At 41.7% G+C, this 21,308-nt stretch overlaps 1 protein-coding gene across 4 annotated transcripts in view; it reads right to left on the bottom strand.

Annotated features, from left to right (window-relative positions):
- Positions 1 to 290: 290 nt before the first annotated feature.
- A2ML1 (alpha-2-macroglobulin like 1) overlaps positions 291 to 21,308 on the bottom strand; it is a 35,110-nt gene continuing 14,092 nt past the window's right edge. The window contains exons 14-36 of one of the 4 annotated variants that reach the window (XM_014451653.2): positions 20,966 to 21,111; positions 20,368 to 20,517; positions 19,526 to 19,720; positions 18,414 to 18,507; positions 17,988 to 18,114; positions 17,162 to 17,390; positions 16,604 to 16,730; positions 15,043 to 15,164; positions 14,411 to 14,462; positions 13,964 to 14,047; positions 12,323 to 12,499; positions 12,077 to 12,158; positions 11,275 to 11,431; positions 9,030 to 9,104; positions 8,687 to 8,849; positions 7,790 to 8,004; positions 5,188 to 5,403; positions 4,878 to 5,005; positions 4,622 to 4,712; positions 3,774 to 3,842; positions 2,434 to 2,536; positions 1,126 to 1,167; positions 291 to 713 (exon numbers count right to left, since the gene is read on the bottom strand). In XM_014451653.2, coding sequence (XP_014307139.2) covers positions 1,127 to 1,167; positions 2,434 to 2,536; positions 3,774 to 3,842; positions 4,622 to 4,712; positions 4,878 to 5,005; positions 5,188 to 5,403; positions 7,790 to 8,004; positions 8,687 to 8,849; positions 9,030 to 9,104; positions 11,275 to 11,431; positions 12,077 to 12,158; positions 12,323 to 12,499; positions 13,964 to 14,047; positions 14,411 to 14,462; positions 15,043 to 15,164; positions 16,604 to 16,730; positions 17,162 to 17,390; positions 17,988 to 18,114; positions 18,414 to 18,507; positions 19,526 to 19,720; positions 20,368 to 20,517; positions 20,966 to 21,111 — 2,843 coding nt within the window. In that variant the 3' untranslated portion in view covers positions 291 to 713; position 1,126. Of the gene's footprint in view, positions 719 to 1,125; positions 1,168 to 2,433; positions 2,537 to 3,773; positions 3,843 to 4,621; positions 4,713 to 4,877; positions 5,006 to 5,187; positions 5,404 to 7,789; positions 8,005 to 8,686; positions 8,850 to 9,029; positions 9,105 to 11,274; positions 11,432 to 12,076; positions 12,159 to 12,322; positions 12,500 to 13,963; positions 14,048 to 14,410; positions 14,463 to 15,042; positions 15,165 to 16,603; positions 16,731 to 17,161; positions 17,391 to 17,987; positions 18,115 to 18,413; positions 18,508 to 19,525; positions 19,721 to 20,367; positions 20,518 to 20,965; positions 21,112 to 21,308 lie in introns of all 4 variants that reach the window. The other 3 variants (XM_014451652.2, XM_014451654.2, XM_023750013.1) reach the window with 3 other exon arrangements.

The raw sequence follows: 21,308 nt of genomic DNA, 5'->3' as shown, positions 1-21,308 counted from the left end.
TATAGATTGATTTCAGAGAGGAAGGGAAAGGGAGAGAGAGATAGAAACAACAATGATGAGAGAGAATCATTGATTGGCTGCCTCTGGCACACCACACCCCCTCAACTGGGGATTAAGCCTGCAATCCAGGCATGTGCCCTAATGGGCAATCGAACCGTGACCCCCTGGTTTATAGGTCAATGATCAACCACTGAGCAACACTGGCCTGGCATGGGTCAAAAGGTTTAAAAAAGAAACCAAAATGTGAGTTTTGGTATCCACAGAAATATTCACAGAGACAAATACACAGATTTTCTTTTCAAGAAAAGAAGATTTATTTATTTATTTAGTCTACTCCCAAAGCCCTAAATTACATCTTCCCTTAGATTTCACCTCTAGGAAGACATCCTTATCCTCCCTGTATCACTCTCTACCACCATCTCCTCTCTGGAGCGTCCCCTAACTGGCTAAACCACATCTCCCCCAGCAATCTTTCCTCTGTGATTGCTACTTCGTGTGACCATTCCTAGCCCTTCTCCCCCAACCCTTTATTTTGGCATCTAAGTATCTGTGAAGTAGTCAGAAGTAGCTGAGCTCCAGGCGGGCTCATCTGTTACCCACTCACTAGGCAATCAGAGAAATCAAATTATCTGATGGAATGAGTTCTGCTTTAGGAGGCAGAAGAATGCTGTCCAATAATGTCACAGAGGATTGATGCAGTTTCTTCCCAACTTCTATCCTAGGGGGAAACAAAAACAAAAATGGAAGAACACGTTACTCAGAAAGTCTTTACAGTTATAAAGGAGCTTTTCCCTATTTGAATAGAAACAAAAACCTCACAAATGCACAAAAATATATAATGTAAACATAATTAGAAAAATTCATTCATTTTCAATCAGATAAAAACATGTTGTTTTTTAAAAATCACATAGAACCCCTCATACAAATGGAATTATTAACTTTCTATGATGTGAACTATGGAGATTATTACTCCCTCTTCAAAAGTTTAGGACAAAAAAGAAAAGCCCACTTTCTATCAAAAATAAGCTTCCAAAAGACAGTAACAGTAACTCAGAAGAAGGTCCCCTTAACTTCTGAATATTTCCACACTCTCCCAAAACCCATTCTTCTCTCTTCCGGGCTTACCTCATTCACAGGGATCAGAATACTGAATTATTGCTTGTTCATCTGTGAAATGAAATGACATATTTTATTACATTGCAGGCTTCACACATTACAAAGAAAATATTTCATAAAAGCTATTGTTTTAGCCCTTCTCAAAGGATCTCTACAGGTTATATTCAGAATTACAGGAAGGTTCCAAACACTAATATTTGCACTCTTATGGTAAATTATTAATCACAGCAAGAATATTAACAGTTAGCCATTAGAGAACAATGGTCCACATTTTTCTTTTGGTCTGTTGACCACATCCTACAAAATATCTCTAATGCCAAAGACTTTTTTAAATGGCATATAATTAAATTAAAGTATCTTAAGAGATCAGATAATTTATCTATATAAAAGGCTAATATGCTAAGTGTCCTTCCCACTGTCCGACCAGTTGCTATTATGCACACTGACCACCAGGAGACAGACCCTCCGACCGGTAGGTTAGCTTGCTGCTGGGTCTGGCTGACCAGAATCGGGACTGGGCGAGACAGGCCGGACACGCCCCGGAGCCCTCCCGCCGTCCCTCCCTGGCCCCGATCATGCACCGGTGGGGTCCCTTGGCCTGGCCTGTGCCCTCTCACAATCCGGACCCCTCAGGGGATATTGGAGAGCCGGTTTCGGACCAATCCCTGCAGGCTAGGCCGAGGGACCCCACTGGTGCATGAATCCATGCACCGGTCCTTTAGTACAGCAGTTCTCAACCTGTGGGTTGCAACCCCTTTGGCGGTAGAACGACCCTTTCACAGGGTCACCTAAGACCATCCTGCATATCAGATATTTACATTATGATTCATAACAGTAGCAACATTACAGTTATGAAGTAGCAACGAAAACAATTTTATGGTTGGGTCACAACATGAGGAACTGTATTTAAAGGGCCAGAAGGTTGAGAACCACTGCTTTAGTATAATTATATGATACTTGCCTTGGGAAGGAATATTTGTAAAATTAGGAGAGATATTTTATTCTATTAGTATTTTTTTAAATTCTCACCTGAGGATATGTTTTTATTCATTTTATAGAAAGAGGAAGGGAGAGGGAGAGAAGAGAGAGAAAAAAAATCATGGGTGCAAGAGAGAAAATGATTGGCTACCTCCTGCACACACCCCAACTGGGTTTGAACCTGCAACCCGGGCTTGTGCCTGACTGGGAATCTAACCTGCAACCCTTTGGAGTGACCTGACACTCCAAACAATTGAGCCACACCAGCCAGGGCAGGAAAGATATTTTAAAGAATGAGGAGAACTCTGTTGGGAGATGCAGGTAAAGCTCAGCTCTCACCTGGTAGGTAGTAATCATAGACTCTGATCGTTGCTGGTTTCAGCTTGGTGACTAACACACTTTGGCTGATGGTGAAGGTATAGGTCTGAGTCTTCTTACTGAGCTACGGGGAAGATGGACACCATGTTACATTAAAATTAAAATGGAAATAATCTATGTGATGTGGAGGTTAAAAGATTTTCTTCTTCACACAGATTTTCTGAAACTCTTCTATCTGTCCCTTCTGAACTACGCCAGGCTGAAAGGTACTGCCTCCTGCTGACTGTCTGGCTCTTTCTTCTCAGGATCTTACAGCTTCCTGGCCCTTCTGTAAAATGGTTCCCTCCATCCTCTGTCTACTTTAATCCATGACTCCTCCACTAAATTAACTGAAGTGGCCAAAGAAACATAGACATTTCTCCAACAGCTCTCCCTACTGTTGTTGTTTCTTTCTTCTTTCTTTCTTTCTTTCTCCTTCCTTCCTTCCTTCCTTCCTTCCTTCCATACATACTTCCTTCCTTCCTTCCTTCCTTCCTTCCTTTCTTTCTTTCTTTCTTTCTTTCTTTCTTTCTTTCTTTCTTTCTCTCTCTCTCTCTTTCTTTCTTTCTTCTATTCATCCAGGTCTCTGATCAAATGACATCCTCAGGAGGCCTTTCCTGACTACCTTCTTTTAAAATAGTCACATCCTGGTCTACTCCCACCATCACTCTACCCCCTTATCCTTCATAGCACTTACTATCGAAATTACTACTGAATGTATGTGAACACATATATATGTATTTTTTAATTTGCATCGTTTATCTCTCACTAGGATATTAACTCCATGAGGACAGGGATCATGTCTGTTATTTTTACTGCTGCATCCCCATCACATCGAAGAGTGTCTGGCATAGATTGGTTGCTCAATAAATATTTGTTAAATACATGAATAAATGGAGAATTTAAGACAATTGTATAAATTAATCTAATATAATCAGAAAATAAGATTCGTGTTGTACATTTAGATATGGAATTACAAATGCCTAATAGGAAGAGATTTCCAAAAGGAATTTTTTAAGGTACAGTGTCTCTCAAAACGTGGTCCAGGAAGTCTCAGGGAACCCCAAGACTGTATCTAGGGTTCTGCGAGATCAGGATTATTTTTGGAATAATGCTTTTATTCAGTCTCATTCTCTTTGATGTACATGTGTACAGTAGCTATTTGACGTGTGATAATGCAGCGGATTGACTACAGAATCAGATAGAACTTCATTCTCTTCAATGAAGCCAGATGGCAAAGCAAAAATGTAAAACAATCTGACATTCTTCTTACTATTTTTTTGTTGTAGAAAATATAGTTGTTTCAGTTCTTGGCTACCTACCTCTTCCAAGTAAATGTTAAGTGTGTCAGTTCCAGATTCAATCTTCTTTACCAGTGGTTGCTGGAGAAGCTGAATAAGAAAGGAGAAAAAAGAGTTTAAGAGCCAGAGCCTTCCCTGTCCCCTAGGGGAAGCTTCCAAAGCTCTGTCATGGTCAAGGAAACAATGTATACGGTGGTAAAGGTAAGAGAAGGAACAAAGACTATTACAGGTTCCATGTCATATATCTGGTGTAGCCATTTAGATATTACAATCATGAGTTGTGTGTGTGGATATATATATATATATATATATATATATATATATATATTAGTAAAATGCCCATTTCACCAGCATTTTTTTTTAGAGAGAATGGAAGGGAGGGGGAGAGACACAGAGAGAGAAACATCGATGTGAGAGAGACATATTGTGAGAGAGACTAGTTGACTCCCGCACGTGCCCCAACCAGGGCCAGGGGTTGAGTGTGCAACCAAGGTGCATGCCCTTGACCAGACTCAAACCCACAACTCTTCAGTCTGCAGGCCAATGCTCTAACTACTGAGCAAAACTGGCTAGGGCTCACCAGCTTTTTAAAAATATATATATTTTTATTGATTTCAGAGAAAGAGAGGGAGAGATAGAAACATTAATGATGAGAGAGAATCATTGATCAGCTGCCTCCTGCACGCCCCCTACTGGGGATCGAGCCTGCAATCCAGGCATGTGCCCTTGACCAGAATCGAACCCGGGACCCTTCAGTCAGCAGGCTGACGCTTTATCCACTGAGCCAAACCAGCTAGGGCTCACCAGCTTTTTATGATAAAGTTGGGTCCCCTGGGGGCTAGTAAATGAAGAAAAGAGAAGTGACTTACTAACTGATCGGTGCCCTCCATGGGATTGAACCCAGAAAGCATCTTCACTTCCACAATGGCCATATTGGAAGAGCTGCGACTGCCCACATAGCTGAGGGCAGAAAGAAGCAAGTGTGTGAGCCATGATTTTCCCTCTCGGCATACTCTGTCCCCAATACACACACACACACACACACACACACACACACACACACACACAATCTCAACTCAGCTTCTATGATCCAGGTGCCCCCACCACAACTTCAGCCTTCCTCACCTTGTGCAGATAGTGAGAGTCAAGGATCGAGGTGAAGTTGGTTGATCACATCTAGCTTTTCCCATTTCCACACTAAGACTAAAGGTCTCCACATTTTTAGAAGGGAAAATATTGTATCTCAGCACTGTCTAGTATGAAGAAACAAGATATCCAAATTTGAGTTGAGAAGAACTTTAGATATTGCAGAGTTCAAATTATTTTCCTTACAAATAAGGTAGACAGATAGAGAGGGACTGTTCTACTGGAGGTGAAGATGCCCTCAGAGCCACCTTCCCAAGACACACTTGTTCTCACATGGATCACTGCTTACCTGCACATAGACACAGCCCTGGCCTGTGGCCTCCAACGTGTACACCCCAGGGACATTGGGCAGAGTCTCTTGCTGGAATACCAACCGGTTGGCAGCCTGAACACTGAAAGTGCGCTGGAAATTCTCAGTGGACTTCACAGCCAGGTTGACTTCCTCAGATGGCACATAGGCAGTGGTGGCATATTTGGCCAGAGCTTGGAGAGCAACTACAGTATCCTGAGGAAAACAATCAAGCATACGCTTACCATTTTGTGAGGCATTAGAATTAACCTCAAACAACCCTATAACCTATACATCTGGTGGTGGTTTGCTAGTTTAGAAGATATATCTTCTATGTATCTAAGAACCACATTCACCTACACTGGGGAAGCTGACATAGAAATCGTAATATCTCACCTGTATATAAAATCTCAATTAAGTTATTATTGAATATCCATAAGTCACTAGGCTAATCTCATATATTCATATTCAGCAATCAAACCTAGCTTCAGAACAGGCTACTGTTAGAAGCAAGTGGATAACAGTATATATTTTGCAGTCTCCTTATTTGAGGAAGAAACAACAGCAAGTTGATAGCCCTAGATAGTGCACATTTTTCAAAGTTATTTAACTATGTAATAATCTTCTATGGCACAGTTGGAGAGAGAGCATTGGGAAATCCCTCCTTGCAGGTCAAGGCTTCTTAGCCATTATGCCATGTGACAATCCTCTTTTCTCATCTGGGAATAAGACAGATCATCTGTCACCAAGAGAACCTGGCATCATGTAGCTTGAACCTTTCCATTCTGAAAACATTTTCTCTTTATTTATATAAATTACAACTGCGAGGGGATGGGAGGCGAGGGAGAATCAAGTATTGTCCTCTCTTACTCTGTGTTATGAGAATTTCTACATTCTCAACACTTAATACGATAGCTATTACTGAATAAAGGAACCCACTTCCTCCTGTCCCAAATGAAAAACAAGTCGTATTTAGACATTATACTGTCACATAAAAGAAGAAGACATGTCACCCTCCTGGGGAAGCTGTGAACAAGTCATATTTTTGCAGCTTGACAATTGACAAACAACTTTTTGTGAACTAGGACCAAGGAGGGCTTTATTGCTTGCACATGTGAAACAATTCAAGTAATGGGACCACACATCAGCTCAAAAACTGATGTGGGTGATACATGACTTCTTAGAATAGCCAAGGATTATAGTAAAAAACAATTCTGGCATACATCTGTCACTGAGAATTCTAAAGATCTGATGCACTGCTTTTTAAAATTATATATTGTAATTATTTAGGGCTCAACAAGAAGAAGGAAGTCTTTCCTGATCTTTGGCCAAGAACTTCCCTGAAATAAGGAGGCAGTGTAACATATAATATTTTTAAATTCCAATTAAATTATTACCATACTCAAGCTCAGTGCACTTAACATCTTTACCAGACACTCTACCTGTTAAAATCTGTTCATTCTTCCATGCATAATTTACATGTTATGACTTCAATGAAAATGGCCCTAATATCAAAAATAATATAATCTCTATGTGGACAAGAAATGTATTTTCTTGTTTACTTTTGTATCTTTGGTAACCTGGACATGGTATGTTTTAATAACATTTGCAGAACAAATAAATTAATGATGACTCTCTTTCTGACCATATGATCATTTTATGACATTATTTAAATTTATCATACCTTTTTTCCCCAATTGCTACCCCACTAATTCAATTTCTCCTTACCCCTAATCTAAATAAATGAAATAATCTCCTGATCTCTTCAAATCCCGTATTTCCCTCCTCTAAATCATCCCATACACCAAGTAACAGATTAATCTTTCTGAAACAAAGTTAAAAAATTTAATAGCTCCTCAGAATTAGGCAAAATCTTGAGTCTAATATGTAAGGCTCTTCATACCAGTAATATGAACCTACCCTACCTTTCCAACCTAAGTCCCATTGTGATTCAGCCAAATTAGTTTTTCACAACAAACACTCTATACTTTTGCAAATTCCTCTTCCTTTCAGTAGCTGCCTACCAAAAGTTTACATATCCTTTTAGATCTACCTCAAATGCAATTCCCCTGTGAAGACATTTCTTATCCCTCAAGCTGATGAGAGCTCCTTCGCCTTTTTGAAATTCAATATTTATACCTTTTGTATCTTTCTTATGTTACATAACCAGACCCTGCTTTGTAATATATAGAACTTTTCCTAGCTTTCTTTCTAGGTTGTAAACTTTTTGGACTACCGATATATCTTACTAGGAAATTGTAGAAAGAGGTAAAGCTTGCTTTTATGCTTACAGCTCCCATAATTGGCTTTCTGATTTAATATAAAATTTATCCATACTTATACATGTCCTCTTTACATATAAAATATGAATCTCATGATGCTTCATACTCTGCAAAGAAAGAGCATTCCATGCAGATAGTACTATTTATGACTCACAAGACCCAATTCATGACTCCTTCTATATATTGTTTACATGCTTTTTCTCCCTCTCTGTAGAATTATAAGTGCCTGGACCTAGAGGACAAGAGCAGTAGTTTTTCCTCCATCTCCACATGGGATCTAATCCTGCCTGATAAGTGGCAGTGGAGAGCAGGCTATTTACCTGAGTGGAAGAGAAGCCCCCATATGCATTACGTTGCTTGGCCAACCAAGCCACTATACCAGTGGCTTTGGCTATTTCCTTTTGAGTCAGATTGGCTTTGCTAAGCCAAGCCAGCAATACATATGCCGTAAGTTCCACATCTACCGCCTCAAGCTTAGACCAAGGACTGGCATCCGATGGCTGAGTAGGTTTTTGGCTCCAGTGAATGGACTCTCCTATGGGGAAAGAAGCATAATTAGGAAGGTCTTGGGAGGAAATGACTTTCCCATATTCACTTTGTAAATGCTACACCTTAAAGCAGATAAAATACCAACAAAATTAATCATGAGTTACAAAAAATTATTTCTCAAGATCTTCTGATTGATTGGCCCTAATATATATGCAGGTGTGTGTGTGTGTGTGCACTCACACATAATTCCCCAAAGTAAAGCTGGGAGCACCAGTAAATGCCTCTAGCAATTATATGAAAACAGCCCTATAAATTCTAATTCTAACAGAGCTACGTAGGTAGAAACTTCCTAAAAGAATCTTACATATTTGGGGCATGTTTTTGGCTAATAAAATTTTATTAATTTTCAGCATTTTTTTTACTTAATCAGAGTGATCTTACACCAAAGAATTGTTTAATACCTGCAAAAGGGTAATGTTACAATGCCAGGAAGTTTTCTGACTAGCTCTGACCATCTATCTCCTCTTCCTGTTAAAAGTATAGCAATGCCTTTGAGGACTTACATGGGCTTTCCCACAAAACTCTCAACAATGATTTTATGACAATAACTTTTAATAAAATGAATCCTAGAATTGAATATATGTGGGACTATGGAGATGAGGGGAAATTATAGATAACTCACAGCATATTTTCACAATTTCCAAAAATTCTTAACATGGCCAACACACCTGAGATGATAGCCTGCTGCTCTAACTGTTCCAGAAGAATGTCTCTGATGTCCATCTCCCCAGCCAGAGAGAAAGTATAAGCTAGTAGGGCCTGTGTGTAGAGGTTGGTGGTGGAGGAGACAGAATTCCTGAGACACTGCAGTCCCTGACTCACCATTGGGTCCTAAAAAGTGAAAGTGGAGAACTGAGTTTATAAGGCATTTCTTGTAAAATGGGAAGGGATGAGGAAATCATCATATCTTCTTTGAGTTTAAAAGGCTGAGTAGGGACAAAAAATAGGTGAATTTGTCTAGAAATAGGCAAGATAAGAAGAATATAAAGAAGAGGAGCCAGAGAAACGCACATCTGTGGTCTTTTTCATCTCCAGCAATGCAGCTGTGATATATGCCGTCAAGGAGATCTCATCGTCAACACCACCCTAAAGGGAAACAGGGAGACAGTAAGTCAGAGGGGCAGTCGGCACATGCAAGAATTGTATATGTAATACCTTAATCAATAAAGAAAAAAAATTTTTTTTAAGTGTCTACCTACCTGCCACTGCCCCCTCCCCCCATCTAAATGGATGAATTAAAAAAAAAAAAAAAAGCCCTGGATGGTGTGGCTCAGTTGGTTGAGCGTTGTTCCATGCTCCAAAGGTCACCTGTTTGATTCCCAGTCAGGGCACATGCCTGGGTTATGGGCTTGATACCCAGTAGGGGGCATGCAGGAGGCAGCCCATTGACATTTTGCTATCACATTGATGTTTTTTTCTCTCTCTCTAAAAATCAATAAAAATGTATTTGAAAAAAGAAGAAAACAAAAGCACTCCTTTCCACAGGCTGACTCCAGGACACACAATGAGGGAGAACTGGGCGGAGTTCAACCACTGCACAGCCTTAAACAGTAGCCTGTGGGAGGTAACAGGAGGTCTTCAGCTCTGAGTGGGTATTGAGGAAACCCAAGAAACAAAGAGAGATTAAAAAAAGAGGGGGGTGGTAAAAAGAGACTTCTTATTCTCGGATTCTTATGGAATCTGAGCCTCCTCAAATGGATGTCCCCTCAAGTAGCACAAAGCCCAGCCTCTTCTCCAGGGGAGAGGAAGTGACACCTTCCCTGTTTAACGTCTTTCACAGAAAGATTTAACAAATTTTTTAAAATATTTCATCTGAATTATTATTTTCATTTTAGAGATAAAAGGAAAAACACTTACAGAGGTATTTAAATAGTTTGTTCAAGATTGCACAGCTAGTAAGCAGGACTGGGATTTGAATCCAGGGAGTTTAACTCTGGAGCTCCTATGCAAATCACTAAAATTGACTATACATATGATAGTCAACAGACCGGTAGCTCTAATCAGAAAGGAGGACAAAAACCTCTGAGATCTTGTTCCATTTCTGGCATGTACTACTCCCAGGTATATATCACACAGGGCATAAGAGAAGGAAGAGACTTGGGAAGTACAAATAACATTCTGCATAAGGAATACTAACAAATCTTATACTGAGATTTTTTTCAATGCTCAAGATTTTTAATCCAGGTCCTGCAACAGCACTGTAAATAATTTCTTTAGGAAATTTCATGCAAATCTTTCTTTCACTGACATGTTCTCAATTGAACAAGTTATCCTGCATATCAACACCTCCCCTGTGTTTGGGAGGGACAGACAATGGAGTAATGGGCAGGAGCAGTGTCTCTGGAGTCCAGTTGCTGGGTTCAAGTTAGTCCTACCACTCATTAGCATTCACCTTGAGCAATTTACTTAATCTCTGAACCTTAGTGTCTTCATCTGTAAAATGTGATTAATAGGACATACCAGTACCTAGCTCAATGATATGTTGTAAACATTAAAATATATCAAATAAATAAAGTACTTAAGAACAGTGCCCCGCAGAGAGTAAAACCCCTTACAAATGACTGGGCTGCCTAATAGTGCTCACCAAAGCAAATCCCTTTGCTTCAGATTTAGAGATACAATAAAAGGCTCGGAGATCTTCTAGTCCACTGGTTATCAAACATTAGCAAGTATCAAAATAATCATGCGGATGTAAAGTACAGCTTAGGAAACACAGTCAATAATATTGTAATGACTATATACGGTGTTGGGCGGGTACAAGACTTATGGGGGGGAAGAGTTATATAAATGTCTAACCACTGTGCTACACACCTGAGACTAATACATTAAAAAATAAAAAAACATATTTTAAATAATAAAAATAATCAAACCTTGAGAAAAAAAAGCCCAACACTGTAGCAAGTCTCAGAGTCATGAGGGCTTCTCAAAACACAAATTGCTGGCCCATACCCCCAGGGTTTCTCAGAGTAGCTCTGGGGCCAGGGCTGGAATTTGTATTTCAAACAAGTTCTTAGGTGATGCTGATGCTGTTGTTCTGGAACCATACTTTGAGAACCATGCTCTAGTTCATACTCTCATTTTATAGACACGGAAGCTGAGGCTCAGCCTGGTTAACTATATTGACCAAGTCACCCAGAGACTGGACTGAGACCTGACAACACCAGTTCCCAGGCCAGTGCTCTTCTGATTCAGCTCAGTCAGAGGTACAAGTACCTCCCCGAAACAGTGTGGGGGCAGGGCCTGGGCAGATCTGTACCTTCATAGCTGTGTGCAGGAGCTTTCCCACATTGGCATAGCAGCCGCTGGGGAGCTGATTTCCCGCCATCCACTTGAGAGCATCCTGGATGTTCTTGTCATCAATGAAGATGAATTCCTGAGCTTGGCCAAAGCATTTGGTGACAAAGGCTGTCAGCCTATTAGGTAAAGAGGGAAGCATGGCATGAAGGGGGATTTCTAGGTGAGGGTGCCATAGTTCTATAGTTTATTATGGTGTATGGTTCCAGAGGGAAGTTGAGGAAATATAATGCCTAGAAGGCCTGGAAAAGGGAGGCATTTACAGGCATTAATGAGGACAAGAACTGGGGAGGCATAAGGTCAGGGAGAAGACCATACAAGTGGCTGAAATAAACAGAACGAAAGAGGTAGAGGATAGAGTGCAAGAAGGAATGGCATTAAGGGGACAGGTAGAGGAATAGTTCCATTCAGGAATTATGCACTAGGGTACAGAATCCTATATAATAAAAGGCTAATATGAAAATTGTCCCCTCCACCAGAGTTCAACCAGGAGTTCGACCAGAGTGCAGGGCTGGCCAGCCAACTACCCGTGGCCCCTCCCCCAGCCAGCCCCTTCCTGAACAGCCCTCCCACCCCAATTGGGGGCGTGTCCAGCCAGCCAACCATCCATGGCCCCTCCCCCTGGCTGGCCCTGCCCCTGACCAGCCCTCCCACCCTGATCGGGGGTGCCCAATCAGCCCCAATCAGGGCGGGCCAGCCAGACCACAACTGTGCATGAATTCGTGCACTGGGCATCTAGTGAATTGATAATTGGGACATATTACCATGTGTTTCCATTTCCATCCTTCTCCCCAAAGGCACTGTATGAGCCATTGCTGTGTTTGTACGTTAGCTCCTTCTGGTACCCTGGGAAGCCAGATAGAGTTTTAGATCACAGTGACATCTTCAAAAAACACCCCCTATGGCTTTCAAGGATGTGGGACATTTCAGCAGCTGAACTTCCCTGTATCTTATCAAGCTATCATCGGCCCTAGACAAGGTGACCAAGAAGAAATATTAAACCAACTCACCTATCTCCAGGAAACCTACTGCCTGGGACCTGATTTCCTTGGTCAGCAGCCCTGACTTCTCCAGGTACTGCAAGACATAGATGATGGGAGCAAACAACACCATGTTCTGCTCCCCACAGCCACTTGGCATCTGCACCAGATTGTCTAGGTTCTGCAGGGCTGTGCCCTTAATGTCTCCTGGGATCCAAAGGAGAGAGAAAGAAGGTGGTGGTAGAAGAAGGAACCCATAAAAGTTATTATCATTCACTTAACATTATTATCTATCATTTAGTGAGTATCTACTCAGTGATCTTGGAGATTACAGTAAGTCAAACATGTCTCTACCTCATAATCAGAGGGGCTCATAATCAGAGGGGCAAAAAAATTATAATACATTGCAATTATAAATCATTGTAAACAATATAGTAGTACAATATAGTAGTACAATATAGTAGTACAATGTAATATAGTATTACAATATTGGGCATGTACAAGGTACTGTAGTATATGGAGAGGTACATAGGCCACCTGAGGGAGTTTTGGGCTTTAAAAAACAAACATGTCACTGGAGATGTGAGTGATGTAACAAAACTGGCAATACTTAGACTCAATCTCTAAGTTCCTCCACTATATATATGTACACCACCCTCCAAATCACCATATCCTTCCCAAATATACACAATCCTGATACTGCTTTCCAAGTTATATCTATTGACCACTCTGTATACTTCATAAGCCAGGAAACCTGAACTAAATGACTCATGAACATCTATCTGCATTTGAGCTGTGGAGTCCAATTCAAATGCATAAATATGTACTGACTGTCAACTATGTTGTAGGAAATGTACTAGGAACAGAAATAAAAAAGACATGGCCCTGGTCCTCAAGGAGTTCACAATGCACTGTAGAAGATAGGCAGTGAGCTGTAATTCAATTATAGCATTGTGAGTGCTATCCCGGAGATATGAATCAAATACAGTCAAAATGGGCAAATCTTAACCTGGAAGGGATCTTGAAAGGGGGTGAGAGTAAAGAAAGAACCTACCATTTTAGGGGTTTCTATTATAAGCTAGATATGCTGGGAACTTTGTATTTAATCTACACCAATCCTGAGAGATAGGTTATTATCACTGCCTTCCAGAGAGAAAAGAAGGGTCGGAATTGTTCACTAACTTACTCAAGGCCACGTGGCTGTTAAATGGCACAACTGAGATCCTAACTCAGTTTGATATGATTTTCCAAGATCATGCTTTTCTACTCCCTCTCCTTGCCCGAAGGAGTGAAGTGTACTGCCTATGGAAATATGGTTGAACCTTTCCCAAACTATACTCAACTAGACCAAGTGCTCATTTTTTAAATGGTTGCTGTAAACAGTTTGTCTCCCCTCCACCCAATTGATAGATCACCTAAACCTAAATACATATCACGCTTCAAAGACCTTCAACTTCCTCCTGCCCAGATTCTTTTCTGTTTTTAACTAGAGTCTACGGCTGTCCAATCTAGCTGTACCTGGCCATATTCCCCACTATATAAAGTAAGTTCTTCTTCCTTCATCACTTCTAATCCACCACACCTTCCTTCGGGTAGGTTCACATGCCCCACCCCTCTCCACACCTTGGCAGCCTCCTTTCTTTTTTGAGCCAAGAATCTCTAACTGCTTACCCAGAACAGCAACATAAGCCTTGGTTGAATCAGGAACAACATCCACAGGGAGTTCCAGGGAGATGGATTCTGCAGCCACGTTTCCTGTGAGAGACAACAAAAAGGTGAAACAACAGAAGGTAGAAGGTGGAAATGGTGGGCTTCTCAAGCCCAGATCATAGAAAAACTTTTCATCAGAGTTTCCTGGATCCAGGGCTTTCTGTTGGATGGAGACAGATTTTTAAACCTAATCATAGTAAGCCTTGCTGAAAATATATTCCAAAGAGAGTCATGGTTGTGTTGTACATTTTCTCTTCCTCCTCCTGCCTCCCAGCTAATTGGCCTCTTTGAGGATGGCACCCCCTGGATGCTGCTATACCTTTTTGTCCTGTATATTCCTCCTTTTGCCTAAGAAAATCTCTTGCCTAAGGGAATCCTCACCACCAACCCCTCTCTGAGTTCACCCACCTTTGGGGCACAGCAATGAACTGTGTGTCTTCTCCACAAGGACTCCCTCAGGCTGACATAAAAAGAAACATAGGTGAGTAAATACGATGAGGATGAATGTTAGGGCAGGTGGCACTGAAGATATAGGCAGGGGAAGGGAAATGGGGAGGAGAGGTCCTTCCTGTGCCCTCTGGGCTTCTATCAGAGCTGGAGCTACTCTTGGTAGCTCAGGAGGACTCCACTTCAACCCAGGGATGGGCATCTCAGTAAAATTCTTTCTGGGCAAGGACAAGAGCTAAGGACAAGTTTAGGAAAATTCTAAGAAGCAGAATTACATGGGGGTTCATGATAGGATAAAAAAAAAAGTAGCTAATGATAACTTTAGTGATTTTAATAGGAGAAACTAGCATTCATTGAGTGACCATGAAGTACCAGGCACTAATAAAGTGCATTAGGCTTTTTCATAGACCATTGGTGTGGGTTAAGCAAATCATTAAAAGTAGAAAGGGACCAGGGAAGAAGAAAGGTGAGCTAACTGATTAGAGTTGGAATAAGGCTGCTGTGAGAGACTCACTGGTATGTTAGACACACACTGAACATCCCTGGGTTGGTGGCTATTTGTACCTCTGAAGCTAGGCCTGCAGAAAACGCACCTTGACCAGAACTGGTTTGATGAGTGTGTCGCTCCGGCCTTTTGCTGGAACAAACCCTTTCTGGCCCCCACAGAGTTCGTTGCTGTCCAGAATCTTAGTACTGATAGTAAAGTTTACATGACCTGAGAAGAAAGAAGGATAAAGGAAAGCATTATACCTATTGCCAGAGGTACCAATGAGGTCTCTTCCCCTCTAGACCAGTGCTCTTAAACCTAATGGCATACAAATCACCTGGGGATCTTGTTATGCTACAAACTTTGATTTAGTAGATCTGGGGTAGGGACCTGTATTCTACATTCCCAACAAGCTTCCAGGTGACATCAATGATGCTGGCGCAGTGTGGTAGGCAGCCTCTAAGGGCCCCCAATGATCTGCGCATCCTCATATTTTTAAAAATATATTTTTATTGATTTCAGAGATGAAGGGAGAGAGATAGAAACATCAATGATGAGAGAGAGAGAGAGAGAGAGAGAGAGAGAGAGAGAGAGAGAGAATCATTGATCTGCTGCCTCCTGCATGCCCCTCCTGGGGGATTGAGCCCGCAACCCGGGCATGTGCCCTTGACCAAAATCAAACCTGGGACCCTTCATTCCACAAGTTGATGCTTTATCCACTGAGCCAAACCAGCTAGGGCTGTACATCCTCATATTTTCACTGTTGTGTAATGCCCTCTCGTAACATGTGAGCTGGATTTAGTGACTCACTTCTAATTCAGAAGACAGGGCAGAAGTAATGAGATTCCATTTCTGAGATTCCATTTTTAAAAAGACTGCAGCTTCTGTTTTGGGTGCACCCTTTCTCTTGAACCTCTTGCTCTGGAGAAAACCAGCTGTCATGTCATGAGGCACCCAGTAGACAGATTCATGTGATGAGAAGCTGATGGAGACCACTAGCCAACAACTTAGGAGAGCACTGTACCCTTCAGTCTAGCAGCCTGTGAGGAACAGACTGTGGAATGAGCTTAGAAATGGATCACCTCCTAGTCAAGTCTTCAGATGAGAACACAGCCCTGACTGACAGCTTGACTGGCACTTCACAAGAGACCTTAAGCCACAGGCACCCAGCTAAGCTGCACCCAGATTACTGACCCACAGAAACCATGTAATAATGCTTGTTCTTTTAAGCCACAAAATTGTAGGGTGATTTGTTGAGCAGCAATAGATAACTAGTATTAGTTATTGGGAAACTATACTTTGAGTTGCAAGGATTTAATCCATGAGCAAAAGACATCTCCTAGAATTTGTGTGATGATTAAGTGATTTACCACACGTAGAGCAATTGAATAATGCCTGGTCCAGATTAGCAACATGACCATATATCCCTTGTCCTGGCATACATTTTTTTTTGTAGCATAAATATTAAAAAGTTCCCCCTTTCACACTCAAAATAACCCCGTTTGGATAATTCTTTAGGTTATCTATCAAAGGGTACTTGCTTATTTATTTATAACAGAGACATACGAAGGAGGAAAAAAAGAGGCTAGGAAAATGAAAAAAAAAAGGAAAGAGGAAACAAAGCAAATGCAGTGGAGGAAAGGATGGCGTTCTCATCCTTCTCTTACCCAGTTTGATAGCTGTGATATTCCAGTGATAGGTTTTTGCTTCATCAGCACAGAGACAGCTGGAAGCATGAGAATCTGTCCAGGATTCCACCTGGTACTCCTCTGATTTGGCCAGGTGTGTCTGAACCTGAAGAGGATGTTTAAGAGATAAAGGGTCCAAGTAAAGGAGACAGAACACAGAGGCTTAGGAAAACATGGGGGCTGAGACACCGCCATCACATCTCTTTCCCAGGGAAAACTGGTAGGCTTCCAATTTAGGGAAAACTTACAGTGGGGGCTGTGGTTCCCAGGCTGGCACCTGTTTCCTGTACCCCCCATTCTTTTTTTAATATATTTTTTATTGATTTCAGAGAGGAAGGAAGAGGGAGAGAGAGATAGAAACATCCATGATGAGAGAGAATCATTGATCAGCTACCTCCTGCAAGTCCCCCACTGGGGATCGAGCCCACAACCCGGGCATGTGCCCTTGACTGGAATCGAACCTGGGACCTTTCAGTTCGCAGCCTGACGCTCTACCCACTGAGCCAAACTGGCTAGGGCTGTCCCCCCGATTCTTACCGTGATGCAATCCTTTAGATAATTGAAGATGGTGGCAGTAAGACGAAAGGATTCCCCACGAACTACTGAGTAAGGGAGAGTCAGATCTACAAAGAACGGCTTGAATGCAGTTAGTCCCACAGTGGGTGAAAGACCAAAGCCACTGGACTGGGAGGTACAAAAAGTCATGGCCTTCCACTCGGTGATGGTATCAGGAACAGTGAGGTGGATAGCCTCCTTCCCCGAGTTACTGTGAGAAAACAAGAACCCAGATGAAGCAGATAGCAAATGAAAGAGAGCATTTGAGAATTAAGTTACAAGGCCAGCTGAGAAGTGAATTTTCTGATGTTGTGCCTGGGTGGAAAAGCAAAGAGGCAACGGAACTGGGGGACCACGTGAATCTCAGAGTGTGAATCCTCAGGTGAATGAAGATGTACAAATATGGGAGAAGCAGGATGCCTGAGTATGTTGGAGGTGGTATGTGTGGATGGACAAGTGTGTGCGCAAATGTATCTGAAAGAGAGGCCACTGAGTCTATGAAGGTACATGTTCTTATGGCTTGTCGAAATGAGCAGATAAGCAGTGAGCAAGAACTAAACTAATGCCAATATGTCCCTTTAAGATTTTGTGGATCTGAAGTGAGAATGCACTATCTGTACTGTGTAAATGTGAATTTCTTTTGAGTGATTGTATATAATTGTATAAGAATTCAGGAAAGAAATACATTCCCATATTCCCATTCAATTTTTCTTAGCTTTAGAGTTAGATTCATAAAAATTATTTTATCTTGAGTTTTCTGCTGAGTCCACACTGTATTATCTTGCTGTACCATTGAGGCATCACTTACCCAATAGGAAGCAGATCCCAGAGCCACGTCTCTGGGAAGTACTGGCGAACCTGAGAACCCTCTGATGGAATTGATGAAGATGAGGACCCAAAAGCCAGTGGAGTATTACGATCACTTTCTAAGGAGCCTAAGAATAGGGGAATGTTAGAAGACTTCTGTTGTGAGATAAATTTATCTGAAGGGACTACCAGTCACAAGGCCAGTGACAGACATGGACATTTGGCCAGGGAATGGATAGATAAGGCCTTCAGATTTCAAAAGCCCTCCCTAGACAGAGATAGCCTTGGGAGACTGCCTACATCTATGACTCACAACCATTATTCTGAGGCTAGAGGTCAGGTTAAGGACCAGAGGCAAAGAGGGAGCTTTCAGAGCTCCACGATTCCAAACATCTCAGTGACGGCACAAGTCACAAAGGTAGCTTACTTCCACCAGTTATTCTACCGTATTCTGGAGAATGGTGACTGCAATCAACTGGCTTCTTGACTTTGGCGTTGGACAGTATTTTCAGTCCCATGTTCTGAAAGGCACAAAAGAGAGGAGAGAATAAAATGTTAAGTCCTCTCCCTCAATACAAGGGCCGCTGCCTAGGAATTATACCCTCAAAGGGTTCAGCCAAGACATTTGTGCGCTATTAATGGTGAGACTGGTGCTGATTACCCAATACTTAGCCAAGATTGGTTCACTTCTGTTCCAGCCTAGGGTGAAAGGCTTTCAAGTAAATTTACTTCATTGTTAGATATGTTTAATGCTTCTTTCAAATATTAGTCAAAATATTATTACTTGATTTAGACTCTGAACTTTCAGAGACCGGGGACCATATTAGCTCAATCAATTCAACAAACATACATTGAGCATTATGAAGGATCAGGCATTAGAGAGATGCTTTAAAGATGAACAAGACATGGCTTTTGTCAGAGGCCTCCTGGTCAGACTTGAGCCATAGCATCCCAACTTCTGTTCATAAAATAGGTGCAATATTTTTTTTATAATAATAAAAAGACACTGCTGGTCTTCCTTTCCTCATTTTCCTTTTTGACTGATCCATGAAAATCAAGCTTTGGGGACCACCAATTGAGAAGACTAGGTGTTCAGCCTCTCATGGTGGTTCTCTTCCAATGAAACAGAGCAACTTCTTCAAGCATAAGAACTAAGAGAGGCTGCCTTACATATCAGGAGTTTTTTTCAAGATTTTATCCCTGCCAGTGCACACATGATTCTCTCTGCTTTTTAAGATATGGACTTTCAGCCCGGCAGTTGTGGCTCGGTGGTTGAGGGTCGACCCATGAACCAGGAGGTTGCGGGTTCGATTCCCAGTCAGGGCACATGTCCAGGTTGTGGGCTTGATCCCCAGTAAGGGGTGTGCAGGAGGCAGCTGATCAATAATTCTCTATCATCATTGATGTTTCTATCCTTCTCTCCCTTTCCCTTCCTCTCTCTGAAATCAGTAAAAAAAAAAAATTTTTAAAAATATGGACTTTCCTTCCCCCCTCCCACTACCATTGTTTTATAAAAACAAAATAGATAAGACCATATACCTGAAAAAACCTGAAAAGGTCCATGCCTCTAGAGAACCAATATCTCGGCATAACTGAACGCCTGCTCCACCGCTCTTCAGGCACGGGGACAAGGAGGGGCTGAGGAAGGTCCGTTGGGCCAGACACTGGACACTCATCATATTCATCCACCTGATAGGGGTAGTAACCATACCAGAATGGGAACATCCCATAGACCTGAAATAAAGGGGGAAAAAGAAATGAAGTATTGACACAGTGTAATCAGTTGAGAAACTTCTCTCGGATTTTGGTGCCACAGCTCCCATATTATTTATCTTTATTACTCCAGAATTCTTCCTATATTTATTTCATCATAACCTCTTCCTTTACTTTTTAAATTTTAACCTCTTTTTCACCTTTTTCATAATCTGTCACACTTATCTTCTATTTCATTTTCTTCCTTTCTTTTTTATTTATTTTAGAAAGACAGGAAGAGAGAAATAGAATCACCAATGAGAGAGAAACATCCATTGGCTACCTCCTGCATGCCTCCTACTGGGGATTGACTGATCTCACAACCTGGGCATGTGCCCTGACCGGGAATTGAACCTGCAACCTCCTAGTTCATGGGTCGACACTCAACCACTGAGCCATACCAGCTGGGCTCATCTTCTTTCTTTATCTCTATGTCCCTATTAACCATGTTCTTCTCTTCCCATCATTTCCACCTTTATTTTCATACCCGCTTTTCTACTACCTTACTGTGGTGCACTATTTTCCTAAGACTTTCTTTCCCACTCCCTGAAATCTATCCTCTGTTCTAACAGAGCCAGAATGTCTTCCCCGTTAACTCCCTCTTTCCACCTTATTAGCCGACTACTCACAGAGTGGTTACTCAGCTCTCTCTCTGGCCTAAGTAGTAAGACACTCTCATCCACAGCTCGGATGGCACAAAGGGACCCTGGAGCTGCCTGCAGCTGTAGGTCCACATCTGATCCTGGAAGCTGCTGGGAAGGTGAGAAGCCAAGGGAAACCTGAAGAAGGACAAATATAACGGGAATCAGTAGGCCTGGAGAGGACAAGACAAAAGTGTCACTTGGATCATCAGCTTTAACTATGGTATCCAGCCCACTCTTTCACTTTTATACTGATTTTCCTTTGTAAAGTCTAGCCCTTGAGAACCAGTGTCTTACGATAGAGTTGAGAAAAGTGAGCAGCACAGCAGAATGATATAGATGTTTAAAAGATAAGAAAGCATATGGAATAGCTATACTTAGAATAGCTATATATGTGATTCCCAGCATGACTTTTTAAAAAGAAGCAGGAAAGAAATAATTTCAATGAAATATACTAAAGGTATAAATACAATATGACATCTTATCTTCTTATTTCCCAGCCCCTGCCTTATCTCAACCCTAGCATACACAAGATTTCTCTCTATTCCCAGATTTTTTTCTTCACCCTCCTCAACTGCCATTTTACCTTATTGTCAAAGCACATCTCTACTGAAAACTGAATTTTGTCAGCTATAACACCTCCGCTGGAGAAAATGGCATAGACCACCAAAGAAGCATCAGGGGCAAGCCTGGAATTGATGGTCAGTGAGAGAGAGAAGGAGCCTTTCAGTCCTGAAAGAGAAGAGGACATACACAGGGATGAGAGTGTACTCACCTACCCATGACATCCAACCATGTGTTTGCATTTCCCATTGGGCCAGCAGCAAGCCTTATGGTGCAAGTAACTTCTCATTTTCCTATTCTTCTATGGTTATTATTACTGTTCTGTTCTCATTGCTTCTATGGATAAGAACTGTTTCCTGGAAGTT

The sequence above is a fragment of the Myotis lucifugus genome, unplaced genomic scaffold, assembly GCF_000147115.1.
Source record: "Myotis lucifugus unplaced genomic scaffold, Myoluc2.0 scaffold_10, whole genome shotgun sequence".
Classification (NCBI taxonomy): Eukaryota; Metazoa; Chordata; class Mammalia; order Chiroptera; family Vespertilionidae; genus Myotis; species Myotis lucifugus.
This window is presented reverse-complemented; position numbering and strand designations above follow the sequence as displayed.